This window comes from Panthera tigris, chromosome A3 (genome assembly GCF_018350195.1).
Source record: "Panthera tigris isolate Pti1 chromosome A3, P.tigris_Pti1_mat1.1, whole genome shotgun sequence".
Classification (NCBI taxonomy): Eukaryota; Metazoa; Chordata; class Mammalia; order Carnivora; family Felidae; genus Panthera; species Panthera tigris.
The window spans coordinates 15,326,980-15,350,792 of record NC_056662.1 but is presented as its reverse complement, the minus strand read 5'-3'; the positions used below and the strand labels follow the sequence as shown (position 1 = coordinate 15,350,792).

Here is a 23,813-nt window from a genome sequence, read left to right as displayed (position 1 = left end):
GTGTAATTTGATTTTTAATGATGGCTAGGCGTAACAACCAGCCAGCAGAGCTTGTAAGAGTGTAATAGGCTTTTGCAAGCTCTTATGAGTCAGTTCCAGCACACCACTGTCCTGTCAGAGGGAAATAAGTGTGGGAAGAAAAGTAAACAGGGCAGAGGGCAGTGGGAGAGCAAAGGCAGAATGTTTGCCATATTAAAATGGATGGAACGGGAAGCATTCACCAACCAGATGAGATGTGAGCAAGGGCCCGAAGGAGGTGAGAGAAGGGGAGACTAGTGGCGGCAGGAGATGAGGACAGGGAGGGGCTGTGGTGAAGAGCAGGGAGAGATGAGGGCTGCTCTGAAGGATCTGCCTAGCTGGCCACATCAGGAATTGGAAGAGCCTGTGGAACACAGCTTCCCCGGGCACCACCCCATTCAGCCGGCCGGTCTGATACCCAGCCGAGTGTGAGAACCACTCTCCAATACACCGCCTCTAGGGCGGAGACACGTGCGTAGAGGGTGCTTAGCCCTGCCTTTTAGGGGTGATGGACCAAGCCTAGGCTGCAGAACAACTTCGTGCATGTCAACGTCCTTTATTATTAGGGTGAAGGGGGGAGGTTAACATGCTGTGACCCAGGCCAGAAACCTGGAGGTGGCTTGAGAGGGAAGCTGTGAAGGACACTCGCTCTCCCCTCTCCCTTCTGTCCACCCCACTACTCCTGGCTCCTCTGCCTGCTCAGGCTCGAGTTTGGCGGGTTTTTTTTTTTCACTCAGAACAATGCCCTCAACATCCACTCAGTTATTGCATGTATCAATAGTTTGGGTTTTTTGTTGTTGAGTTTTATTCCAGAGTATAGAATGCACCACAGTTTATTTAACCATTCCCTTACTGAAGAACATTCGAGTTGTTTCTAATTTCGAGCTATTACAAGTAAAGCTGCTGTGAACATTCATGTATGGGTTTTTGCACGGACATAGTTTTCATTTCTCCATAAGGAGTGCGATTGCTAGTGTCTGTTTAGTTTTCTAAGAAGACACAAACTATTTTCCAGAGTGACTATATTATTTTACATTCTCACCAGCAATGTATGAATGATCGGTTTTTTCTGCATCCTGATCTGCTTTTGGTATGGTTCCCATTTTTTATTTTTATTTATTAAAACTTTTTAAAGTTTATTTATGTATTTTGAGAGAAGACAGAGGGCACAAGCAGGGGAGGGCAGAGAGAAGGAGAGACAGAATCCCAGGCAGGCTGCACGCCATGAGCACAGAGCCCAATGTGGGGCTGGAACGCACAAACTGTGAGATCACGACCTGAGCCGAGATCAAGAGTTGGATGTTTAACTGACTGTGCCACCCAGGCGCCCCACTATGGTCACTATTTTTTAAAATGATTCTCGTAAGTGTGTAGTGATACCTCATCATGGTTTTAACTTGCATTTCCCTGATGGTTATTGATGCTAAACATATTTTATTGTGTTATTTGCCATTTCTATATTCTCTTTGATAAAACATCTGGTTTTTGTCCATTTTCTAATTGGATTGTTTGTCTACTGCTGAGTTTTTAAAAATTAATTAATTAATTAATTAATTAATTATTACTTAAATCCAAGTTAGTTAACATACAGTGTAATAATGATTTCAGGAATTTAGTGATTCATCACTTACATATAACACCCGGGCTCATCCCAGCAAGCGCCCTCCTTTAATGCCCATTGCTCGTTTAGCCTATCCCCCCACCCAACACCCCACCAGCAACTCTGAGTCTGTTCTGTATACTTTAGAATCTCTTTTCCTTTGTCTCCCTTTCTGTTTTTATCTTATTTTTCCTTCCCTTCCCCTATGTTCATCTGTTTTGTTTCTTAAATTCCACATATGAGTGAAATCACATGATATTTGTCTTTCTCTGACCAACTTATTTCACTTAGCCTAATACACTCGTTCCATCCATGTTGTTGCAAATGGCAAGATTTCATTTTTTTTTGATCGCTGAGTAAGATTTATAATGTAATATAGTAATATTCTATAATGTATATTGATACATCTTCTTTATCCATTCATCAGTTGATGGACATTTGGGCTCTTTTCATACCTTGGCTATTGTTGATAGTGCGGCTATAAATATTAGGGTGCATGTGCTTCAAATCAGCATTTTTGTATCCTTTGGATAAATACCTAGTAGTGCAATTGCTGGGTCGTAGGGTAGTTCTATTTTTAATTTTTTGAGGAACCTCCATACTGTTTTCCAGAGTGGCTGCACCAGTTTGCATTCCCACCAGCAGTACAAAAGGGTTCCTGTTTCTCTGCATCCTCATCAACATCTGTTGTTGCCTGAGTTGTTAATTTTAGCCATTCTGACAGGTGTGAGGTGGTGTCTCATTGTCGTTTTGATTTTTATTTCCCTGATGATGCGTGATGGGGAGCATATTTTCATGTGTTTGTTAGCCTTTTGGATGTCTTCTTTGGAAAAGTGTCTATTCATGTCTTTTGCCCATTTGGATTATTTGTTTTTTGGGTGTTGAGTTTGATAAGTTCCTTACAGATTTTAGATGCTAACCCTTTATCTGATATGTCACTTGCAAGTATCATTTGCCATTACATTGGTTGCCTTTTAGTTTTGCTGACAGTTGCCTTCACTTTGCAGAAGGCTTTTATCTTGATGAGGTCCGAATAGTTCATTTTTGCTTTTGTTTCCATTGCCTCTGGAGATGTGTCAAGTAGGAAGTTACTGAGGTGGAGGTCAAAGAGGTTGTTGCCTGTTTTCTCCTTTAGGATTTTGATGGTTTCCTGTCTTATGTTTAGGGCTTTCATCCATTTTGAGTTTATTTTGTGTATGGTATAAGAAAGTGGTCTAGGGGCACCAGGGTGGCTCAGTTGGTTGAGCATTCAACTCTTGATTTCAACTCAGGACATTATCTCATGGTTCCTGGGATCGAGCCCCATGTTGGGCTCTGCGCTGACAGCACGGAGCCTGCTTGGGATTCTCTCTCTCTCTCTCTCTCTCTCTGCTCCTCCCCTGCTTGTGTTCTCTCTCAAAATAAATAAATAAAATTAAAAAACAAAAGAAAGAAAGAAAGAAAGAAAGAAAGAAAGAAAGAAAGAAAGAAGTCTAGATTCATTCTTCTGCAATGTCACTGTCCAGTTTTCCCAACACCATCTGCTGAACAGACTGTCTTTTTTCCATTGGATATTCTTTCCTGCTTTGTTGAAGATTAGTTGGCCATATGTTTGTGGGTCCATTTCTGGGTTCTCTATTCTGTTCCATTGATCTATGTGTCTGTTTTTGTGCCAGTACCATACTGTCTTGAGGATTACAGCTTTGTAATACAGCTTGAAGTCTGGAATTGTGATGCCTTCAGCTTTGGTTTTCTCTTTCAATGTTACTTTGGCTATTTGGGATCCTTCTGGTTCCATCCAAATTTTAGAATTGTTTGCTCTAACTCTGTGAAGAATGTTGGTGTTACTGTTGAGTTTTGAGAGTTGTTTATATATTCTAGAGTCAAGTCCTTTGTAACATGTATGATTTGAAAATATTTTCTCCCATCTGTAATACCTTAATTTCCTTTTCTTGTCTTATTTTGCTAGCTAGAACTTCCAGCACCACATTGCGTAAAGGTAATGAGAGCAGTTATCCTTGCCTTATTCTTGATCTTATCTTTCACCAGTAAATATGATGTTAGCTGTAGGTTTTCTGTAGATGCTCTATATCAAGTTCAAAGTTACCCTCTATTCCTAGTTTGTTGAGAGTTTTTATAATAATGGCATTGGCTTTTGTCTAATGATTTTTCTGCATGAGTCAATATGGTCGTGTGATTTTTTTCTTCTTTGGTTCATTACTATGGTAGATTATATTAATTGATATTTGAATATTGAAGTAGGCCTGCATGCCTGAATAAACCCCACTGGGTTTTGGTGTTTAACACTTTTTATGTAATTTTGGGTTGAATGTTTGGTAATATTTTGTTGAAGATTTCTGTGTCTATTTTTGTGAGGACTATGGGTCTTTTATATGTTACATGTATTACTCTTGAACTGGCACAGTAGTATTTGAGAGGGGACTTAAAATAGTTGTAAATATATATTTCAGACTCTAGGGAAATGACTAAAATTTTTTTAAAAAGAAGTCTAATTGGTAGGCTAAGAAAGGAGAGAAAATAGGATCATGTAAAATGCTCAAAGCGAAAGAAGGCAGAAAAAGAGGGAAAGAAAGAAAAGAAAGAACAAGTACAACAAATAGAAAATAGTTATAAGCATAGTAGATATTATGCCAATTATATCAATGATGACTTTAAATGTGAATGGCCTAAATATATTCTAATTAAGAGACTAGAACTGTCAGAGTAGACAAAAAACAAAATAAAACAAACAAACAAAAAAAACCCAAACCAAGACCTAATTATATGTTGTCTAAGAGAACCCCACTTTATTTTTTATTAAAAATTTTTTTAATGTTTATTCATTTTTGAGAGAGAACACAAGCAGGGAGGGGCAGAGAAAGAGAGATACAGAGAATCCGAAGCAGGCTCAGTGCTATCAGCGCAAAGCCCAACGTGGGGCTCATACCTGTGAACTGTGAGATCATGACCTAAGCCAAAGTCAGACGCTCAACCAGCTGAGCCACCCAGGTGCCTTAAGAACCCCACTTTAAATATAAAGCCAAAGATAGTTTAACAATAAAGGGATAGAGAAAGACATACCATGTTCACACAGTCAAAGGAAAGCTTGAATAGCTATATTAATTTCAGATAAAGCAGACTTCAGAACAAGAAACATTATCAGGGATAAAGAAGATTGTTAAATAATAATAAAGGAGTCCATTATCCAAGAAGACATAATAAGCTTTAATATATATGCCCCTAACAATAGAGTGTCAAAACATGTGAGGCAAAAACCAGTAGAACTCCAAGGAGAAATAAACAAATACACTGTTATAGTTGGAGACTTCAACACCTCTCTTTCAGTAATTATAAGTCAAACAGGCAGAAAAATCAGTAAGGATATAGTTGAACATCACCAGCAATCAGCTTGATCTAATTGGCATTTATGGAATACTTCATCCAACAAATAGCAGAATACGCATTCTTCTCAAGCTTATATGGAACATTCATGATAGACCACATTCCAGGCTATAAAACACACCTGAACAGATTTTTAAAAGAATAGAAATCATACAAAGTATGTTCTCAAAACACAATGGAATTAAATTAGAGGCCAATAACAGATAGTTGGGAAAGTCCTGGATATTATTAAACAATCTGCTACTGAATAACATGGATCAAAGAAGAAATCTCAAGAGAAATTTTAAAATATTTTGAACTACACGCAAGTGAAAATACAAGTTATCAAAAGTGTAGGGTGCAGTGAAGACTGTGGTTAGGAGGAAGTTTATAGCACTAGTGCATATACTGGAAAAGAGGAAAGATCAGAAATCAATCTAAGCTTTCATCTTATAAAATGAGAGAAAGAAGGGCAATTTAAGCCTAAAGCAAGCAAAAGAAAATAATAAAAATTAGAGCAGAAATCAATGAAATTGAAAACAGGAAAACAGTAGAGAAAATCAATGAACCCCACAAATTGTTCTTTGAAAAGGTAAAAATAAACAGATCTCTAGCCAACCTAACCAACAACAAAAAGAAAGAAGATACAAATTACCAATATCAGAAATTTAAGAGGGACCACCACTATTGATCCTAGGGACATCAAGAGGATAATAAAGGAATATCATGAACAACTCCATGCCCTCAAATTTGATAACTTAGATGAAATATGTCTATTGTGTTGTGTTTTGGTACTGTCTTTGTCTGGGTCTGGTAATACCAAGTTCCTAAAATATGTTGAGAAGTGTTCCTTCCTATTCCATTTTCTGAAAGAGATTGTATAGAATTGGTATTAATTCTTATACATAATTCTCCTAATAAACATTGGGTGGATCTCTCCAGTGAAACCATCTGGGCCTAGATATTTCTTTCTTTTTTTTTTTTTAAGAGGTGTGTGTGTGTGTGTGTGTTGCATTGACTACATTCTTTTTTTTTTTTTTAATTTTTTAATGTTTATTTATTTATTTTTGAGAGAGAGAGAGAGACAGAGCACGAGCAGGGGAGGAGCAGAGAGAGAGGGAGAAACAGAATCTGAAACAGCCTCCAAGCTGTCAGCACAGAGCCCGACGCGGGGCTTGAACTCAAACCCGTGAGATCATGACCTGAGCTGAAGCCGGACGCTCAACCAACTGAGCCACCCAGGTGCCCCAGATTCAATTTCTTTTATAGTTATAGAGCTGTTTTTATGATCTATTTCATGTTGGGTGAGTTTTGGCAGTTTGTACTTTTTGAGGATTTAGTCCTTTTTATCTAAATTGCCAAAATGATGTGTGTAGAATTGTTCTTAGTAGTCCCTTATTATCTCTTTAATGTCTGGGAGTCTGCAGGGATATCCTCCGTTGCACTCATGAAATTGATAGTTTAGGTCTTCTGTTTCTTTTTTTCCTTCGTCAATCTTGTTAGAGGTTTGTCAACTTTACAGATCTTTCCAAAGAAGCAGCTCTTTGTTTCCTTGGTTTTCTGCATTGTTTTTCTATTTTCAGTTCTTTGGGGTTTATTTTGCTCTTCTGATTCTAGTTTGAGGCAGGAGCTTAGATTGTTGGTTGGAGGCCTTTCTTCCTTTGAAAGTAAACATTTAGTGCCGTAAATTTTCCTTTCAGCATCCAGTTAGCTGTGCCCCACAAATTTTGATACTTTGTACTTTCATTCAGCAAAATTTTTAAAAATTTCGTTGAGATTTTCACTTTGACCCATAGATTATTTAGAAGTATGTTGTTTACTTTTCATGTGTTTGGAGATTTTTCCTGTCACCTTTCTGTTGCTAACTTGGACCTATTTGATTCCACTGTGGTCAAGGGAATACTCACTGTATAATTTTAAATCCCTTTCAATCTTTTAAATCTCTTGAGGTTGTGTGTGGTTTGGTGTTTTGATTTTTTACTTAGGGTATTGTCTATTGGGGCGGATATTCCATGGGCACTTGAAAAGAATGTGTATCTTGCTGTTGTTGGATGGAGTAGTCTCTAAATGTCAGTTAGATCCTTTTGGCTGATGGTTTTGTTAAGTTCTTACAGATCCTGTTGTTTTTCTGCCTAGTATTTCTATCAGTTGTTCAGAGATGTGTGGAAGTCTCCAACTCTGATAGTGTATTTGCCTGTTTCTCCTTTGGGTTTTATCAGTTTAGTGCCTATATGTTTAGGATTACTTTGTCTTCCTCCTGGTTTGACCCTGCTATCATTATGTAATGTAGCTTCTTTTCCGGGGGATTTTCTTTTATCTGCTATTACCTAATATTAAGATGGCAGGCTCTGCTGTCTTTTGATTAATGTTTGTATGGCATATTTCTTTTACATCCTTTTACTTTCAACCTACCTATGTCATTATATTTGAAGTGAATTTCTTGCTGATGGCTTATAGCTGGGTCACATTTCTGTATTCTGTTTTTCAGATCTCTCACTTTTAAATGACTTATTTAGGCCATTTCCAGTTGATGTAATTATTTATGTCTTAGTGTTTCCATTTGCCATTTTATTTTCTGTTGGTTCCCTCTATTTTTCATTCCTCCGTTCTGTTTTTCCACCCTTCTTGTGTTACTTGAACATCTTTTAGGATTCCATTTTGTATTTATCTATGGCGTTTTCAAGTGTATCTCTTTGTGCAGAGTTTTTAGTGACTGCTCTGGGGTTTCATCATACATTCATAATTTATCCCAGTCTACATGAGTCACAGTATCGACATTTTGCCACTTCCAAGTGAGGTACAGAAGCCTTCTGTTTAGATCTTTACTTTCCCTTTTATAATGTCTTACATATTTCCTCTACATACACTGAGAACCACATCAGACAATGTTATATGTTATAATTTATACTTTGGCCATTGAGTATAATTTAGAAAACACCAGTGGGGAAGGATAGTCTATTACATTTACCTGTATTTCCATTCTTTTCATTTATCTTTCTTCATTCTTGATGTTTTAAGTTTCCTTCTTTTACCATTTCCTTTATGTTTGAAGAACTTCCTTCAGCCATTTTTTTAAAGTAACCTCTACACCCAGCGTGGGGCTCGAACTCACAACCCCAAGATCCAGTCACACACTCTACCAACTGTGTCGGCCATTCTTTTAGGGTAGGTCTTCAGACAACAGATACTCTTAGTGTGTCTTTTATTTGAGAATGTCTTAATTTCATCTTCAGTCCTAAATGGTCTTCTTTCTGGGTATAGCATGTCAGAGATAAACAAATTAGCTAAAGTAGAAAGGACAGATTTTGATCATGAATATACTCTTGTAATAGGGAAAAGAATCCAGTGTGAACTGAATTCAGCTTTGATTTGTATAGACAACTTGGCATCTTGAATTCAGGAATAGGGAATGGGGGTAAGTGGGGGCTCTGTAGAGCCAAGGAAGTGAAAATTTACAAAAAGCATAAAGGGGGTATTGGTCCATGTGAGACCTATCTAGGTTTGCTAACTGACACTATTGAAGTTAGGCTCCTACACTTCCACGAAAGATGCATATCTTGCTGTTGGGAGACAGGGCCCTATATTGGGAGGGGGGGCGTTGGCTAGAGCAAACAGTAAATTCATTTGGCAGCCTTGAGTTTTCTCAGGTAGGCACTTTAAGGGGTCTGGGGTCATCCTAGGGATTCAGCCTTGAGTTGTTAGAAACTATGTTAGTGTTTGTTCAAGTCTGTATAGACCAAGTTTAAGGCCATGTTGAAAAGAGGGCTCAGAGGAGCCCAGCTAGAGTTTGGTCAAGGAGAGAATCTTTGTCAGGCACTCTGGACTGACCGTATCTTCCTTCGCTCCTTGAATGCTGTCCCACTTCTTTCTGGCAGCTCAAATCTGCTGCAACTGAACTGTTGTTCCCCCACAGGAAAGGTGTCATTTCTCTCTGACTGCCTTCACGATTCTTTCTTTGACTTGAGTTTTCAGAATTTTGATTATGTTGTGTGTAATCATAGATTTATTTGGGCTTATGCCGGAGATTCAGTCGGCTTCTTGAGTCTGTAGGTTCAGGTCTTTGTCGAACTTGGGAAACTTTCAGCCATTCTTTTCTGGAATGTTTTTTCAGCTTCACTTCCTTTTCCTCTCCACCTGGGACTCCCATAACACAAATGTTAAATCTTTTGTTACTGTCTCACAGGTTTCTGAAGCTCTGTTCTTGCTCTTTATCCTTTTTAAATATAATTTTCTCTTTCAGATTGGATCATTTCTACTGTTCTATCTTCAAATGCACCTGTCCTTTCAAACATTATCTCCACCCTTCTATTGAGCCTACCCAGTGAGGTGGTTTTATTTTACATTTTGGTTTCTGTATTAGTTTCCCAGGCCTGCCTGCTGTAACAAATGACCACAAACTTGATAGCTTAAAACAACAAGTTTATTTTCACACAGTACTGGAGGCCGAGTCCAAAACCCAAGGTGGTGGTTCCTTCTGGAGGCTCCAAGGGAGAACCTGTCCCATGCCTCTCTCCTGGCTCCTGGTGATCACCAGGCATCCTGGGTGCTCCTTGGCTTATCGACCCATCATCCCAGTATTTGCGTCCATCTTCACATGGTGGTCTCCCCTGGGTCTCTTTCTGTGTTTTCACATTGTCTTATAATGGACGCCAGTTATTGGATTTAGTGCCCACACTACTCCAGTTTGACCTCATTTTAACTAATTATTTCTGCAGAGACTCTATTTCCAAATAAGGTCACATTCTGTAATATTGGGTATTTTGGAGAACACGATTCAACCCAGCACAGTAATTTTTTTCTTCAGTTCTAACATTTCTGTTTTCTTTGTGTCTTCTATTTCTTTTTCTGAGATTTTTAAAAATAATTTTTAAAAACTTTTCACTTATTTATTTTGAGAGAGAGAGAAAGAGAGAGAGAGGAAGAGGAGAGAGAGAAAATTCCAAGCAGGCTCTGCACTGTCAGCACAGAGCCTGTCTTAGGGCCCGAACTCACAAACTGAGATCATGACCTGAGCCAAAACCAAGAGCTGGAAGTTTAACCAACTGAGCCACTCAGATGCCCCTCCCTGATGTTTGTTTTCATTTATTTGAAGAATGTTTGTAATTGCTTGTTGAAGCTTTTTAAAAAATATTTGTTTTTGAGAGAGAGAGAGCACAGTGAGTGAAGGGCAGAGAGGGGGACAGAGAATCTAAAGCGGGCTTTGTGCTGACAAGCAGAAAACCCAAGGCAGAGCTTGAACTCACAAACTGCGAGATCATGACCTGAGCCAAAGTTGGACGCTTAACCGATTGAGCCACCCAAGTGCCCCAACTTGTTGAAGCATTTTTATAGTGACTGTCTTAAAATCATAGATAAATCCAGCAACACTGATCTGTTGGTATCTGTTGGTTGTCTTTTCTTATCCAAATTGAGATTTTCCCAGTTCTATGTATGATGAATTATTTACAGTTATAACCTGGACATTTTGGAAAGTATGTTATGAGACTCTGGATTTCATTTAAACCTTCTGTTTTAGTAGGCCTCGGATGACCTGGTCCAGTGATACCAACTCTGTACCACCAGATGAGTGTGAAAACCCGTACTACCCACATGACCCCCCTGACACCACCCAGTAGGGGAAGGGTAGGGTAGGGTTGCCTCATTACTGCTGGGCAGAGGTAGACATCTAGATTCCATACTGGGCCTCCTTTACAGTGGGGGAAGGGAGTGGGGCCTCATCATTGCTGGATGGGGATGGTAGTGTAGCTCCCCCCATGGCCTCCTCTGACACCATGGAAATGGGAAAGGGTACTTGGAGAGAGGTACTTGTTACTGTTGGGCAATGATGAAGCCTCCCCCCACCAACACCACTTGGAGGTGAAGTGGGGGAGGTGCCCTGTAACCTCTGTTACAAGACAAACATTGAAGTCTAGGCTGTCCCCCTCTGTCTGCAGGTGGAGGCTAGGAGTGGCTTTTCCTCTAGTATTTTGCTGGAGTGGGCCATTTAATGTCAGAAGATTTCTGTCTTGCTAGGGTGCCCCTTTCTCAGTCCTTTGACAAGAGAAAACAGGCTTTTCATGGAGGCGACTTTAATCTGTGCCTTGTTGGCATTTCCAGGTTGCAGGCTTCTCCAGACCCTAGCAAAAAGAAAGCCTACTGGGGGGCAGGGGGGGAGGAGTCCTGGTTGATCTGCCTTCTTATGTTTGTTTGAGATAAAATGTCCAGCATTTTAACCTGTACTTGTGGGAAGGAAAGAGAGGGATGCATCTACTCCATTTTATTCAGAGCCCAAAGTCCTCTTTTTATTTTATGCCCTCTTCATTCTTATAAATCCAAACTGGAGATGTTTCTGGATTTTTTATCCCTCTAAGAACTTGTAGGTCACTCTGAATCTTATCCGGGTCCACTTGGCTAGACAAAAGCCATGCCCACAATTTCTTTGAGATAAGCCCTTCTCTGCATTAGGCTTCTGCTGAAATGGCTAAGGGACAACACCCTTCAGCTTTCTAGAATCTCTATTGTTTGATTTAGAGGATCTGTAAAGCACACCTATAATCTTAGAGGTCTTTTATCTGACTGAATAGTACTCTGAGGCGTTGCCTTTCGTCTTCCTGAGATGTGAACTCAAGATCTTAACAGTCAAAACCTCAGTTTCATTTTTGGACCATGGTGGGGTTTTTTGTTCGTTTGTTTTTGTTTTTGTTTTTTAAGGTTTTCAATGCCCTGGATTATTTGAGCTTTGCGAGGAAAGCACTTCTTACTGTGACTATCATTTGCCGTTTGGAGAGGCTGCGAATTTCCTACCATGAAGTTCTGGCTCTTTTATATTTACCACTGCTTCCCTTTGGCTCAGGGTTTCTCAGCCTCAGCACTACTGATATTCTGGGCAGAATGAATCTTTGTGCGGGGGGAGGTAGGGAGAGGGGTCTGTCTTGCAATTAGACGCTATTTACCAGCATCCCTGGCCTCTACTAACTGGATGCCAAGAGCAACCTCTCTAGTTTCGAGGACCAAAAATGTCTCCAGACATTGCTAAATGCCCCGCGGGAGGCCACCTCGCTGTCACTCGGGAGCTGCTGCCTTAGTTCCGCCCTCTCTGCTGGCATTTTACTGTCAGCAGCGAGAAGAGACCAGGTGGCGCCTTTGACGCCTTCCTGGGAAATGTCCTCAGCTAGACCACCCAGCTCATCAGGGGTACTTTCTGCTGCCCACTGTACTGCAGGCGACGGGGCTGCTAACCTCTGTGCTAGGACATAACCGGCTTCCTCTCCCCCAGTTCCCCAGTTCCCCAGTTCCCAATAGCATTTACCCACTTTGCTGTCGGCCCTGCCTTTTTCTCAAAGGCCCGAGGCTTCTATTAACAGCGTTTCCAAGGCGCTTTCCCTACAGTCTCATCAATTTGTGGTGAGTGCTAACGCCACTGCCACATTTCGGAGCTGACACAGCAGCACTCTCCCGCAGTACCAAAGTCTAGGCCCTGTCTCCTGCTGCATGGCAAACTAGTCTTGAGTGTAGCAGTTTAATACAAGAGGGATTTATTATGTCAGGGGTTTGGGGCATCAGGAATCCAGGAGTGCTCTAGCTGAGGTGGTGATGTCTCAGCATCTCTCGAGGTGGCCGTCAAGCCCCCGGCCAGGACCGCAGTCCACTCTCTCGAGGCTCCACCGGGCCCGGCGGTTCCGTTTCCCTGCGCCCGCATGCGGTTGCCGGCCGGTCTCTGTTCTTCCTGGCCGTCGGCTGGAATCTTCAGTGCCATGCCACGTAGGCCTGTCTGCATGGCTGTTGATGACACAGTAGGGTGCTTCCTCCAGAGCGAGCGAGCCAAGCAACAGAGGACACACACCCGAGACGGGAGCTGTGGTCTTTTGTTTTTTCAATCCTAGTTTTGGACGGGATCCACCACCGTTTGTGACTGTATGGAGAGTCGCCTCGATACAGTGTAGCAGAGGACTACACAAAGGTAAGAATAAAGGAAAGGCAGGGAGCACCGGGGGGCCTTTGGTGGCAGGCAGCTGCGTTTCAGTTTTCATTCAATTCAAGATATTCTTCTCATTTCCTTTTGGAGTTCACCTTTGACTCTCGGTTTTTTTTGAAGTGTCCTGTTTTATTCCCAAGGATTGGGGGTGTCTCCCAGATGCCTTTATTGGTTACATTTTAATTCTTGTATAGTCATAAAACATTTTGTCTGATTTAGATTCTTTTAAATTTGTTGAGGTTCGTTTGGTGGCCCAGGCTATGAGGCAGCTTGGTGAATGCTTTATGTGCAGTTGCAAGAATCCTTATCCTGCTGTTGTCGGGTTAAAGTGTTAGCCACGTGGCAGTCGGAACAAGTCAGTTGATAGCGTTCAGGTTTTCTACCTCCTTCCTTTTTTCTCCTACTTGTTTTATTGATTACTGAGAGAGCAGTATTGAATTCTCGAACTGAAATATAGATTTTTCTCTTTCTATTTTAGGTCTATTGGTTTTTACTTCATCTGTTTTTGAAACTCTGTTATTAGATGTATTCGCATTATAATAGTGAAGTCTTTTTGGTGAATTGAACTTTTTATTGTTATTACTATCCCTCTTCCATCACTGCTAATAGTCTTTTTGAAGGTTTATATTTGTCTGCTATGAATACTGCCACTCCAGTTTGATTTGATTACTGTTTGTGTGGTACATCTCATTCCATCCATTTACTTTTTTTTTTTTTAATTTTTAATTAATTAATTTATTTATTTTTGAGAGAGAGGGATAGAGTGTGAGTGGGAGGGGCAGAAAGAGAGGGAGACACAGAATCCGAAGCAGGCTTCGGGCTCTGAGCTGTCAGCACAGAGCCCAATGTGGGGCCCAAACTCATGAACCACGAGATCATGATCTGAGCCAAAGTCGGGTGCTTAACCGAGTGAGCCATCCAGGTGTCCTTCCATCCATTTACTTTTAACGTACATGTTTCTTTATAGTTAAATTCGGTTTCTATAGACAGCACATTATTGCCTTTTGCTTTATTTCCAAATGTACTAGTCTGTCCTTTAATTGGTTCTTTCATTGGCAATTGGATTAAAATCTTACATATTTGTTTTATATTTCCATCCATTTTTTTCTCATTTTTTTTTCCTTACTTTGGATTAATTACATTTCTTCAGGGAAAAACATCAACCTATTGGGTACCAAAAATAGACAATAAGACTTATTCCATTTGATTGAAACATTACTCATAGTACACCAAACAACATGAACAGGAGCATAGCTGTCTGTCTGTGGTTCACTTGGCCCCAGGTCCAATAACTGATATGGTGGTCCCAGATGCATAGCACACACATAGTGGCTTTACCCTGTGGCTGGGGAACCAGGCCCAGAACTTCTATAGCAAGCAGTAAGCAAACCTGCCTTGGTCTGAGAAAGACATGATCTGGTCTCTCAAGCTCTATTAACAATTATCAATCCTAAGCAAGGGTGCAGAAGAGAAGTCAAATCCTTGCAATCTTGACATAGTCAACAAGACACGTTGAACACCAAAAGGGCCAGGGAGAATGCCTCCCAATATTTTAAAAAATTTTTTTAAAATATTTTATTTATTTTTGAGAGAGAGAGAGAGAGAGAGAGAGAGAGCAGGGGAGGAGCACAGAGAGAGGGAGACACAGAATGCAAAGCAGACTCCAGGTTCTGAGCTGTCAGCACAGAGCTCGATGTGGGCCCGAACTCAAGAAACACGAGATCATGACCTGAGCCAAAGTTGGACGCTTAACCGAGTGAGCCACCCAGATACCCTGGCTCCCAATATTTTTATTATTTCACTTTATCTTCATAATGGCTTGTTATTTATACCTCTTAAAAAATTTTTTTAGTGGTTCCCCTTGCATATATGGTGTATGTCTTCAATTAACCAAAGGCAATCTTCAAATAATGTCATACCACTTATACAGCAGAGGGTCCTTAAATAGTATACTTCCAATTACTCATCCCATCATTTTAACTATTGTTATTGTCATAATTTAACTTTTATATGTGCTATATACCCACAACGTACTGCTGCTGTTTTAAAAATTGAAGTGTTGTGACATATAGGGACACCTGTGTAGCTCAGTCGGTTGAGTGTCAGACTCTTGATTTCGGCTCAGGTCATGATCCCAGGGTTGTGGGATCGAGCCCCACAGTCAGCATGGAGCCTGCTTAAGATTTCCTCTCTCTTTCTCTCTCCCTTTCTCTCTCTCTCTCTCCCTGCCCCTCTCCCCCACTTGTGCTCTCTCTCTCTCTAAAATACATTTTTTTAAATGTAGTGACATAATTTTATATTAATTTCAGGTGTATAACATAGTCATTCAGCAATTATATACATTACAAAATGCTCACCACAGTAAGTGTACTTATCACGTCTCACCGCATAGTTATTGGCTATATTCCCTACTCCAGACTTTACATCCCCATGACTTCGAAAGCAAAAGAGAAGTGTATTGCCACTCTTTTGCTTTAGTCAATTGTCTTTTAAGGTGATTAAACACAGAAAAATGTCTCTTACATTTACCTTCATTCTGTCCATTTCCAGAGATCTTTACTTGTTTATGTAGATCTTTCTGGAGGCAGAAAGAATATGATACCGGCGAGCAACCTGCATCTAGGAAGGAAATGAACTCTTACCTGTCTGAATGGAGTCCCCGTCTTCCTCCTGCTTCACAAGCGTGCCAGCGCCTGTGCCCCATTTCTTCTCGGAGGCTCCCGTCCTTCTTTGGAATTCAGGTTAATTGGTTGCTCTGCAAACTCAGCTCTCTGATGGGTTTGACAAAAGCTGTAATTTTATAGACTACCTAACAATTTTTAAAAATTGTGATTAGTGTGGTCATGTTGCTGTCCCCAGCTCTCTACATCCTGCGTGGAGCCTGAAGTCTTGGCCATCTACTTTCCCACGGCTCCTTTTACCCCCTTTGGCCATCTGCTCCTGGGTCCGCTGCCTGGCTCCTTCTCTGGGCTGGCACCCTTCCGGCTTAGCCCCCTGAATTCTCTCTAGCTTGGACGCTTTCCCCTCTCTACCCCTTTATGAGGCAACTATCTGGCAAAGAGAAGAGACAGAGGTTCCAGATCTGTCACCATCTTGGGGACAGCTCAAAACAATTCATGGAGTCCTGTTCCCAGGAATAAGCCTGGAAAGGGGGGAAGCGGCTTTGGGAGTTGAGCTCTCACCCACCACACTCCAAGTTGGCCTCATTCCTCTGTGCTAGGAAATGGGACCGAGTGTCTACTCCACCCATGAATGAGGAATAAGAATCAAATTGACTGAGACCTTTCTTGGAAGATGAAAACTGCAACAGGACTGAAGGGGAACAGGCTGGGGCAAGCGGTTGTAAGCATAGTCTCTGGAGCAGCCTATCTGGATTCCAAATCCACGATTTATTTGCTGTATGGCCTTGGACAAGTTCCTTGACCTCTCTGTACCTCAGTTTTCATCTGGAAAATGGAAATAATAATAATAGTACTTACCTCACAAGATTGTTAAGAGGATTAAAAGAGTTAATAAATATAGGCAAAACACTTAGAACAGCAACAGATATATAAGTTCTGAAGAAGTGTTAACTATTAGGGTGTACTTCCTATAATTACAGAAATTCGTGGAAGAAAGCAGTTTCCTCCCTTTCTCAGAACCCATTACCATCAAAACACCTAATGTTTATTAAGCATCTCCAAAGTGCCCACGTCCGGTACTAAGCATTTTATACGAATTACCTCATAGGTAGTAGGGATTAATTATTCCTACCTAATAAGCAAGGAAATCAAAGAACAGAGAAATTAAGTGTTTATACAACCAGCTAGATGGAGAGCTAGGTTTGCAACCCAGGAGGGTCTGACGACCACGCCTGTGTCCTTAACCACGTGCCTCCCATAAACTAGTTTCCTTGCTTGTAAAATAGTGGGAAAGCCGCCGGCTGTGTTTCTCCCAGGGTTTTGGGATCCCACTAACAAGAGAAGCAACAGCGCTCAGGTACTTGTACAGAGCGCTGGTCCCCGACCGGGAAACCCGAATGTATCACGACTCCATCCCTCTCTTTGCACATGCCCCTCCCCACCCTACCCCCGCCCCTCTTCTCTGCTTGTTGAACTCCTTTCTTCAAGATTCGGCTCAGATATCAGCACCTAGATTTTATTCTAACAATGGAGGGATTTAAGCAGGGGGCGGCACACCAGAGTTGGCGGTTTGAAATGATGGCTGACGGCTGGGGCGGGGGGCGGGGATGGAGTGTAGCCGGGCCGAGCGAGTACAGGGTACCCAGATAGAAGGCTACTGGAAGAGCCAAGGGAGAGATGGTGGTGGAAATGGAGAGGGTTGGTGGATTGGAAAGTTATTCAGGAAGGAGAATCGACAGGAAATGGAGGTGTATTTAGCGCAGGACAGAGAGGTGCCAAGGATGACTCCTAGTTCCTGGCTTGCTCGCGGATGTTTGTTGAGTGAATGAACGAATGACCCCACGGCAGAAGCATCCCCGACAGACACCCCCGACCCGGTCCCGTCCCGTCCCGTCCCCGAGGCTTCTGGAGCTGCGAGCACGAGCACAAGGGGATGGGGGGAGGGAGGGAGGAGGAAGAGAATGGGCAAGAGTCTCAGTCCAGGAGTTAAGCAGATTGGACACTTCTGGCGCTGGTCTGAGCAGGAGGCGCGGCGAGGGGGGCAAGCCCTTCTCCTCTCCTCCCTCAGTTTGCGCGTCGCCCCTCCACCCCCGCCAGCCCGGATGCACAGCGCCCCTGTTCGCGCCCTGGAGGGCTTGGCTTCTCGCCGGCGTCTCGGGGCGCGGCGCTGCGGCCCACCCCTGCAGCCCTGACCCGCCCCGTCCCGGCGCCCACCCCGCCCAGTGCGCTGGAAGGCTGGGCGGCGGCTCGGTCCGGTCCCGGATCCAGAACCGGGGGCTGCCGGGTGAGTCCCAGGTTCAGGAGGCCCTCCGCCGCGGCGCACCTGCCCTGAGTCGCGGCACCGGGTCAGTGCCCTCCCGGCTCCGCCGGGCCCCTTTCCCCGCGTGCGCCTTCTCGCCCGGGGTGCGGGTGCGTTCCGGCGGGGCTGCCCACGAGTCGCCAGCAGCAAGTGCGCGTGGGCCGAGAACCCGCGCGTGTCCCCGCGGCGGGGCTGCGCCGCCGGGGCGCGGCGCAGCAAGTGGAACGGAGCGTGCGGAGCCCAGCGCCCGGGCGGCGGGTTGCGGGCGGGCTGCGGGCGGAGTGCAGACGAGCGTGGCCGGCCGCGGGGCAAGGATGCGCGCGGGGAACTTTTCGCCCGGCCTGGAAGTGCGAGCGGCCGCGCCCGAGGGGGCTCCCCGCGGCGGCCGGGAGGGAGGCGAGCGCGGGTGCCCGTCGCCACCCCTCCCCCACTTCCGCCGCCCGCCGCTTCCTCGTTCCCGGCTCCCAGGGCCCGGCCGTCCCGCGGGAGCCCCGGCAGCGCAGCCCCACCCCGGCCGGCGCGTCTCGCTCCCACGCCCCCGCAGCCGTCTCGCCGGAGCCCAGCCACCGAGGCAGCGGGGGCGCGGGGCGCTGCAGGTAGGGGCTCTGCGGCAGGGGCGCAGGGGCGACGGGCTGGCCGGGGGCCGGGGGCCGGCGGCACGAACTGGACGCCCCGGGGCCCTCGGCCTCCTCTCCACCCCCACCCCTCACCGCCCGCCCACCGGCGGGCGCGCCCCGGCCCTTTTTAGGGAATTCTCTAGCTCCTGCGGACTCAAGGGCGGGTGGAGCGGAGACCCGGAGGGCGCTCTGCCTTGCACGGGCACCCCGGGCTCCCCAGACCTGGACTCCCTTCTCCCAGCACCTTTCGTCTCGTAAACAACTCCTTTTCTCTCCCTGGCCCCAGCTCCGATGCCCCCTGGGGGCAGCTCCTTGGGTCTCGGGAGAAGGATGGGGCTGGGGGAGGGGGAAGGGGGAGCTCCCGCGCCCCCAGCCCGTGGGCGCCCCCACCCTCGTTCTCTCCTTCCCTTGCCCCCCCCCCCCCCCCCTCCACCCGGCCGCTGGAGCAGACGACGGCCCCAGGGGCCCCGGGTATTTTTAGCGCTGTGACCTGGGCGGCAGCTCGGAAAGCTTTTCCTAGGAATCGGCGTCAGCGCCTCCCTCCCCCCGCTGCCAGCCGGCGGCCACCCGGTCCCGCACACTGCCTTTGGCCCTGGCTGGCCCGCTTGGGTTTGGGCCCCTCGCGGCCCGCAGCAGCGCCTGTGGAGCTGGCCGGGGTCTCGGACACTGATTCCAGATGAGTCGAGGAGGCAGGCTGCAGAGGATGATGAGCTGGTCCTCAAGCTCTTGCCTCCGGTGATGGGCTCAGAGGGACGAGCAAATGGGAGTGAACGTGTACAGCCTGGGCTGGCCCAGAGTTCTGGTATTCTGGAAAGCTCTCAGCTTTGGGGGTCCGGGGGCCCTGAATTGGACCCAGGCCCCGCCCTTCCAATTGCTACTCTGACTAGTAGGGATGTAAGACTGAGATGTCAGAGGAGAGGCGCCCAAATAACGAGCTGGGGAATGCGGAGAAGAGATGGGCGGCCTCTGGATAGTGTAGTATGCGGGCTTTACATTTTACGGGGCACCTGCACCCTCAGCCTCTCCCATTTGAGGCATGTAGGACTATTAGGCCATTTTCAGATGGGGAGACCGAGGCTGGAAAGATGATTTCCTTAGGGACAGAGCCAAGTCTGGAAGTCAGATCTGTGACTTCAGAGCAGGGTTTGGAGGGGATGGTGGTGATGGGGAGTATGGTGGGGAGGAGGTGCTTTAGCCTTTGTCTGGGTTTTGAAGGCAGGGCATGAACCAGAGTTGCAGCATTAGAGGAAGATGACCTTCCACCCTGAGATCCCCAGCCCACCCCCTTCCCTGGCCTTCTGAGGGGAGGCCGGGTCCATTAAAAGTGCCTCCCCCATTTGGGCTGGACCAGTCCTCTCACAAGGGCATGATACTGAGTCTTGGCCATCGGCCCCATTCCCTGAATACAGAGGAGCTTCTCTTGCCGTGCCTGGAACCGGCATCCCCTTTGTGGAGCCAGGGTCAGCGCTGCCACTTTAGGAGACTTGTGGTAATGGACTTTGTGGTAACGGACTTTGTTTCGAGGAAGGGAAAGAGGTAGCCAAGACCAGAGGTGTCCAGGCTGCACCTGGAGGCCCCATGGCTGGGATGCCAGCTGCAGCGGAGCTCCCCATGCTCCCCAGGCCCAGCCTCCCCCCCCACCCCTTCCCTCTCAACTTCATAGCTGTACTTGCTTTTCCACCTTCCAGGAGCTGACATGGACCCAAATCCCCGGGCAGCCCTGGAGCGCCAGCAGCTCCGCCTTCGGGAGCGGCAGAAATTCTTTGAGGACATTTTACAGCCAGAGACAGAGTTTGTCTTCCCCCTGTCCCACCTGCATCTCGAGTCGCAGAGACGTAAGCTCTGAGTCCTGGGGAGAGGGACTGGGGTGGGGTAGGGGAGGCACGTCTTGTACGTCCTGAAGTACGGGAGCCTCATCCCCCCATTTTGTTGGCCCTCGAAACTTCTGTCTCTAGACCTGACACATATCTCTGACCATCCTAAGGGCTCTGGCCCGCATCCTCCTGACCTGCCCCCTTCTTGATCTGCAGCCCCCATAGGTAGTATCTCATCCATGGAAGTGAATGTGGATGCCCTGGAGCAGGTAGAACTTATTGACCTTGGGGACCAAGATGGAGCAGATGTGTTCTTGCCTTGCGAAGACCCTCCACCAACCCCCCAGACATCTGGTATGCCCCTTGGCTTTGGGGACTTGGGCACCAGTTAGCCAGAAACAGGCGTCAGGCTCTGAAATGAGGCTGCAAGCGGGACCGGGGAAATATACACGTAGGGCCTGGAAGTGGGTGTTTCTACCAGTAAAACAGCTGTCTGTTCTGATTTTAGGGACGTTGACTCTGAGGGGAACTGGGTGACAGATCCTCAATCTAAAATTCTGAGGCGGGGACGCCTGGGTGGCTCAGTCAGTTAGGCATCTGACTCTCGATTTTGGCTCAGGTCATGATCTCATAGTTTGTGGGATCAAGCGCTCCATTGGGCCCCTCACTGTCCGCGAGGAGCCTGCTTGGGATTCTCTCTCCTCTCTGCCCCTTCCCCAGCTCTCGCATACATGCTCTTGCACACTCTCTCTCTCCCTCTCAAAATAAATAAAGATTTAAATGTGTTGGGTGCCGCACACTATCTAAAAATAAATAAATAAATCTAAAAAATAAATAAAACTTCTGGGAATGCCCCAACCCCCCCTTAATCTTTGTTAATTTTACATTTGTGAAATTAATGTAGTTAGTTCATGTAATTAAAATAATGTAAAATATAATTTTTATATTACACAACTTAAGCTGTTTTAGCCATCTTCATATGAACATTTACTGAGCACTTTTTTTTTTTTTTTTTTTTTTTTTTAGTTGCTAATACTGTGCCAAATTAGCTCAATTCTTATAATATCCTATTAGGGCAGGTGGTAGTATCCTAATTTTATAAAGGAAGAAATTAGAAGTTGTCACACAGCCAGAAAGTGGAAAAGCTGAGCTCAAACCATGGCTTTCTCATTCCAAAGCCCGTATGTTTAGCTTATAAGATAGATACTCTCTTTTTTTAGAGTAGGCTCCATGCCTAATGCAGGGCCCAACGCGGGGCTTGAACTCATGACTCTGAGATCGAAACCTGAGCTGAGATCAAGATTCAGACACTTAATAGATGAAACCACACAGGCTTCTTCTTTTCTCTAAAACTGCTGCTGTTTACTGATGGCCTGCTACGTGCCAGGCATTTTATAATCATTCTTCGATTTCAGCCTCAAAACCCTTCTGGAATATAGGTGCATATCCCATTTTTACAGAGAAGATTCAGAGTCCTTGAGGGGGAAAATGACTTGCCCAAAGCTACCCAATATCAAGTAGGTGGCGTAGGTGGAGTTTGCACGCTTGAGTCCATGGAGCAGACTGCAGGGCCCATACATGCCGTAGTGAAATGAAGGCACCTGAGAGGACACCTGGCTGTCTGCCGGACTGGCTCAGTTGACTGGTGAGGCCTCTGCGCCTCTCTGGGCTTCAGCCCCTGCTGGCCAGAGCTTCTCTCAGAGCCCCCCGAAGCCCTGTTTGTGGCGCTGACAACTCTTCTTTTTGGGCAGGGATGGACGACCGTCCAGAGGAGCTGGGCCTGCCAACGGCCACGCCAGACAGGACCGCGTCCCGCACCTCCTCCTCGTCTTCTGACGACTCCACCAACCTGCACAGCCCAAATCCCAGTGACGGCGGAGCGGACACGCCCTTGGCACAGTCTGATGAGGAAGAGGATGGGGCCGATGGGGGGGCAGAGCCTGGAGCTTGCAGCTAGCAGTGGGCGTCCATGTATAGACTGAGCGGGCTGGCTCTTCCACACAGGAGACGAGAGGCCCAGCCAGAGCCCTGCGGAGAAGACCAGACTCTTTACTTGCAGCAGGCACTGGGGGGAGGCAAGGATGGTGGGATGGTGAGCCTCTCTGGGAATCAACCCTCCTGCTTTACTGCTAACCTTTCCTGCTGCGACCCCCCCCTCCCCCCCCCTCCCAGTTTTTGGCTTTGCTCCTGAGGCAGGGCTTGCAGGCGCGGAGATGGAAGATGAGGTAGGACAAGATGCCGCTGCTTTTCCTAGCGCCCCTGCCTCCCCCAGACTATCCTGCAGTCTTCTGATAGAGTCTCCTACACCAGTGTCTCTAAGTGGACGTGAACTCCTAGCACTCCCCGTGCGGTGGTACCCCTGCTCCCCCACCCCCTGTTTGGGAACAGGGCACGGAATAAGTAATAAACAGATAATAATATACCAACCACCCCCCTTCATTTATCACACTGCAGAGATATCAAACCCGCTGTATTTTTTCAGTTCTCTAGCCAACACCATGTCCCCATCTCTCATGTACTCTATATCTTCAGGAAGTATTTCTTGAATACCTATGCCAGACATTTGGAATGCAGTTTTGAACAAGACAGGCTGTATCCCTGCCTGCATGGAGTTTACTGTCTCTGGAGGAGAAAATCAGGTAAATACCACAATTCACAGTGTAATAAGCAGCGTGATGAGCGAGCGACTCTGGTGTCAGAAAATAGCTTGTATGGTCATTGAAGAGCTGAGTTTTAAGCTGAGATCCAGAGGCTGAGTGGGAGTTTGCCAAATGGGGGCTGTAATCCAGGCAGAAAGAGCAGCTTGAGAAGACTTTAAATGGGGAGAAACAGCTCCGAGGAACTGAAACATTCAGCTTGGCCGAACTGTGGAATTTGAGGATGAGAGGAAGGGAGAGGTAAGACTGACAAAGGTTAGTCATGAAATACTTTGAAGCCTGTATCAAGTTTCAGTGCGGCTGCTAGTAAAAGATCAGAGACTTAAGTTACAGTTTTCTTTCCTTATAGAAAAGAAGCCCAAAGCACAGGGCTGTATGACTGCTCCAGAGTTCTTGGGCATCTGAGTCCGTTTTGGCTCTTTTTCTCAGCCGTCCCAGCCACACGGCTGGGATTCTCATTGATAGCTTATGTCTGATGGCTGCTGCGGTGCCAGCCATCACGTCCCTGAAGCTGGCAGAAAGACGGAGAGAAAACCGGGGATGGGCACAGCACAGCCTGCAGTCTGTTTCCACTTCAGGAAGCATTCTTGGGAGTTCTGTCCAGCGATGTCCACTTTCAGCTCACCGACCAGAGCTTGCTAACGTGAGAAATGTTTCACTTACAGATATTTTATAGACATAGGGACACAACATTATCTACAAGAAAGAAAATTCTGGTGTTTGGAAAGACAGTAACCTTTTCGAGTCACTGAGTTACCAATGCATCTGATTTCTGTACTACCTTTCAAACCTCTCAGAAGCACCAGGGCTACTGGAGAGGGCAGGATAATCCTTTAGTAGGGGCACACTACTCTCTTGTTAAAATCAGGGGTA

At 45.7% G+C, this 23,813-nt stretch overlaps 1 protein-coding gene and 1 long non-coding RNA gene across 12 annotated transcripts in view; one reads left to right on the top strand and one right to left on the bottom strand.

Annotated features, from left to right (window-relative positions):
- The window catches only part of SYS1 (SYS1 golgi trafficking protein), a 37,415-nt gene extending 14,706 nt beyond the window's left edge, over nt 1–22,709 (top strand). For 4 of the 11 annotated variants that reach the window (XM_042980307.1, XM_007077761.3, XM_042980303.1 and 1 more), the window contains 3 exons: nt 20,158–20,304; nt 20,500–20,637; nt 22,035–22,709. In XM_042980307.1, the coding sequence (XP_042836241.1) occupies nt 20,166–20,304; nt 20,500–20,637; nt 22,035–22,240 (483 nt within the window). In that variant the 5' untranslated portion in view covers nt 20,158–20,165 and the 3' untranslated portion in view covers nt 22,241–22,709. Of the gene's footprint in view, nt 1–12,840; nt 12,918–15,482; nt 15,674–17,559; nt 17,899–18,311; nt 18,449–20,157; nt 20,305–20,499; nt 20,638–22,034 lie in introns of those variants that run through there. The other 7 variants (XM_042980302.1, XM_042980300.1, XM_042980301.1 and 4 more) reach the window with 6 other exon arrangements.
- On the bottom strand, nt 13,825–16,365 carry LOC122237182. The gene is made up of 3 exons (XR_006215415.1): nt 16,215–16,365; nt 15,575–15,703; nt 13,825–14,096 (listed from the first exon to the last, which is right to left on the bottom strand). It is a non-coding gene; the product is annotated as an uncharacterized LOC122237182 (long non-coding RNA).
- Nucleotides 22,710–23,813: the final 1,104 nt, after the last annotated feature.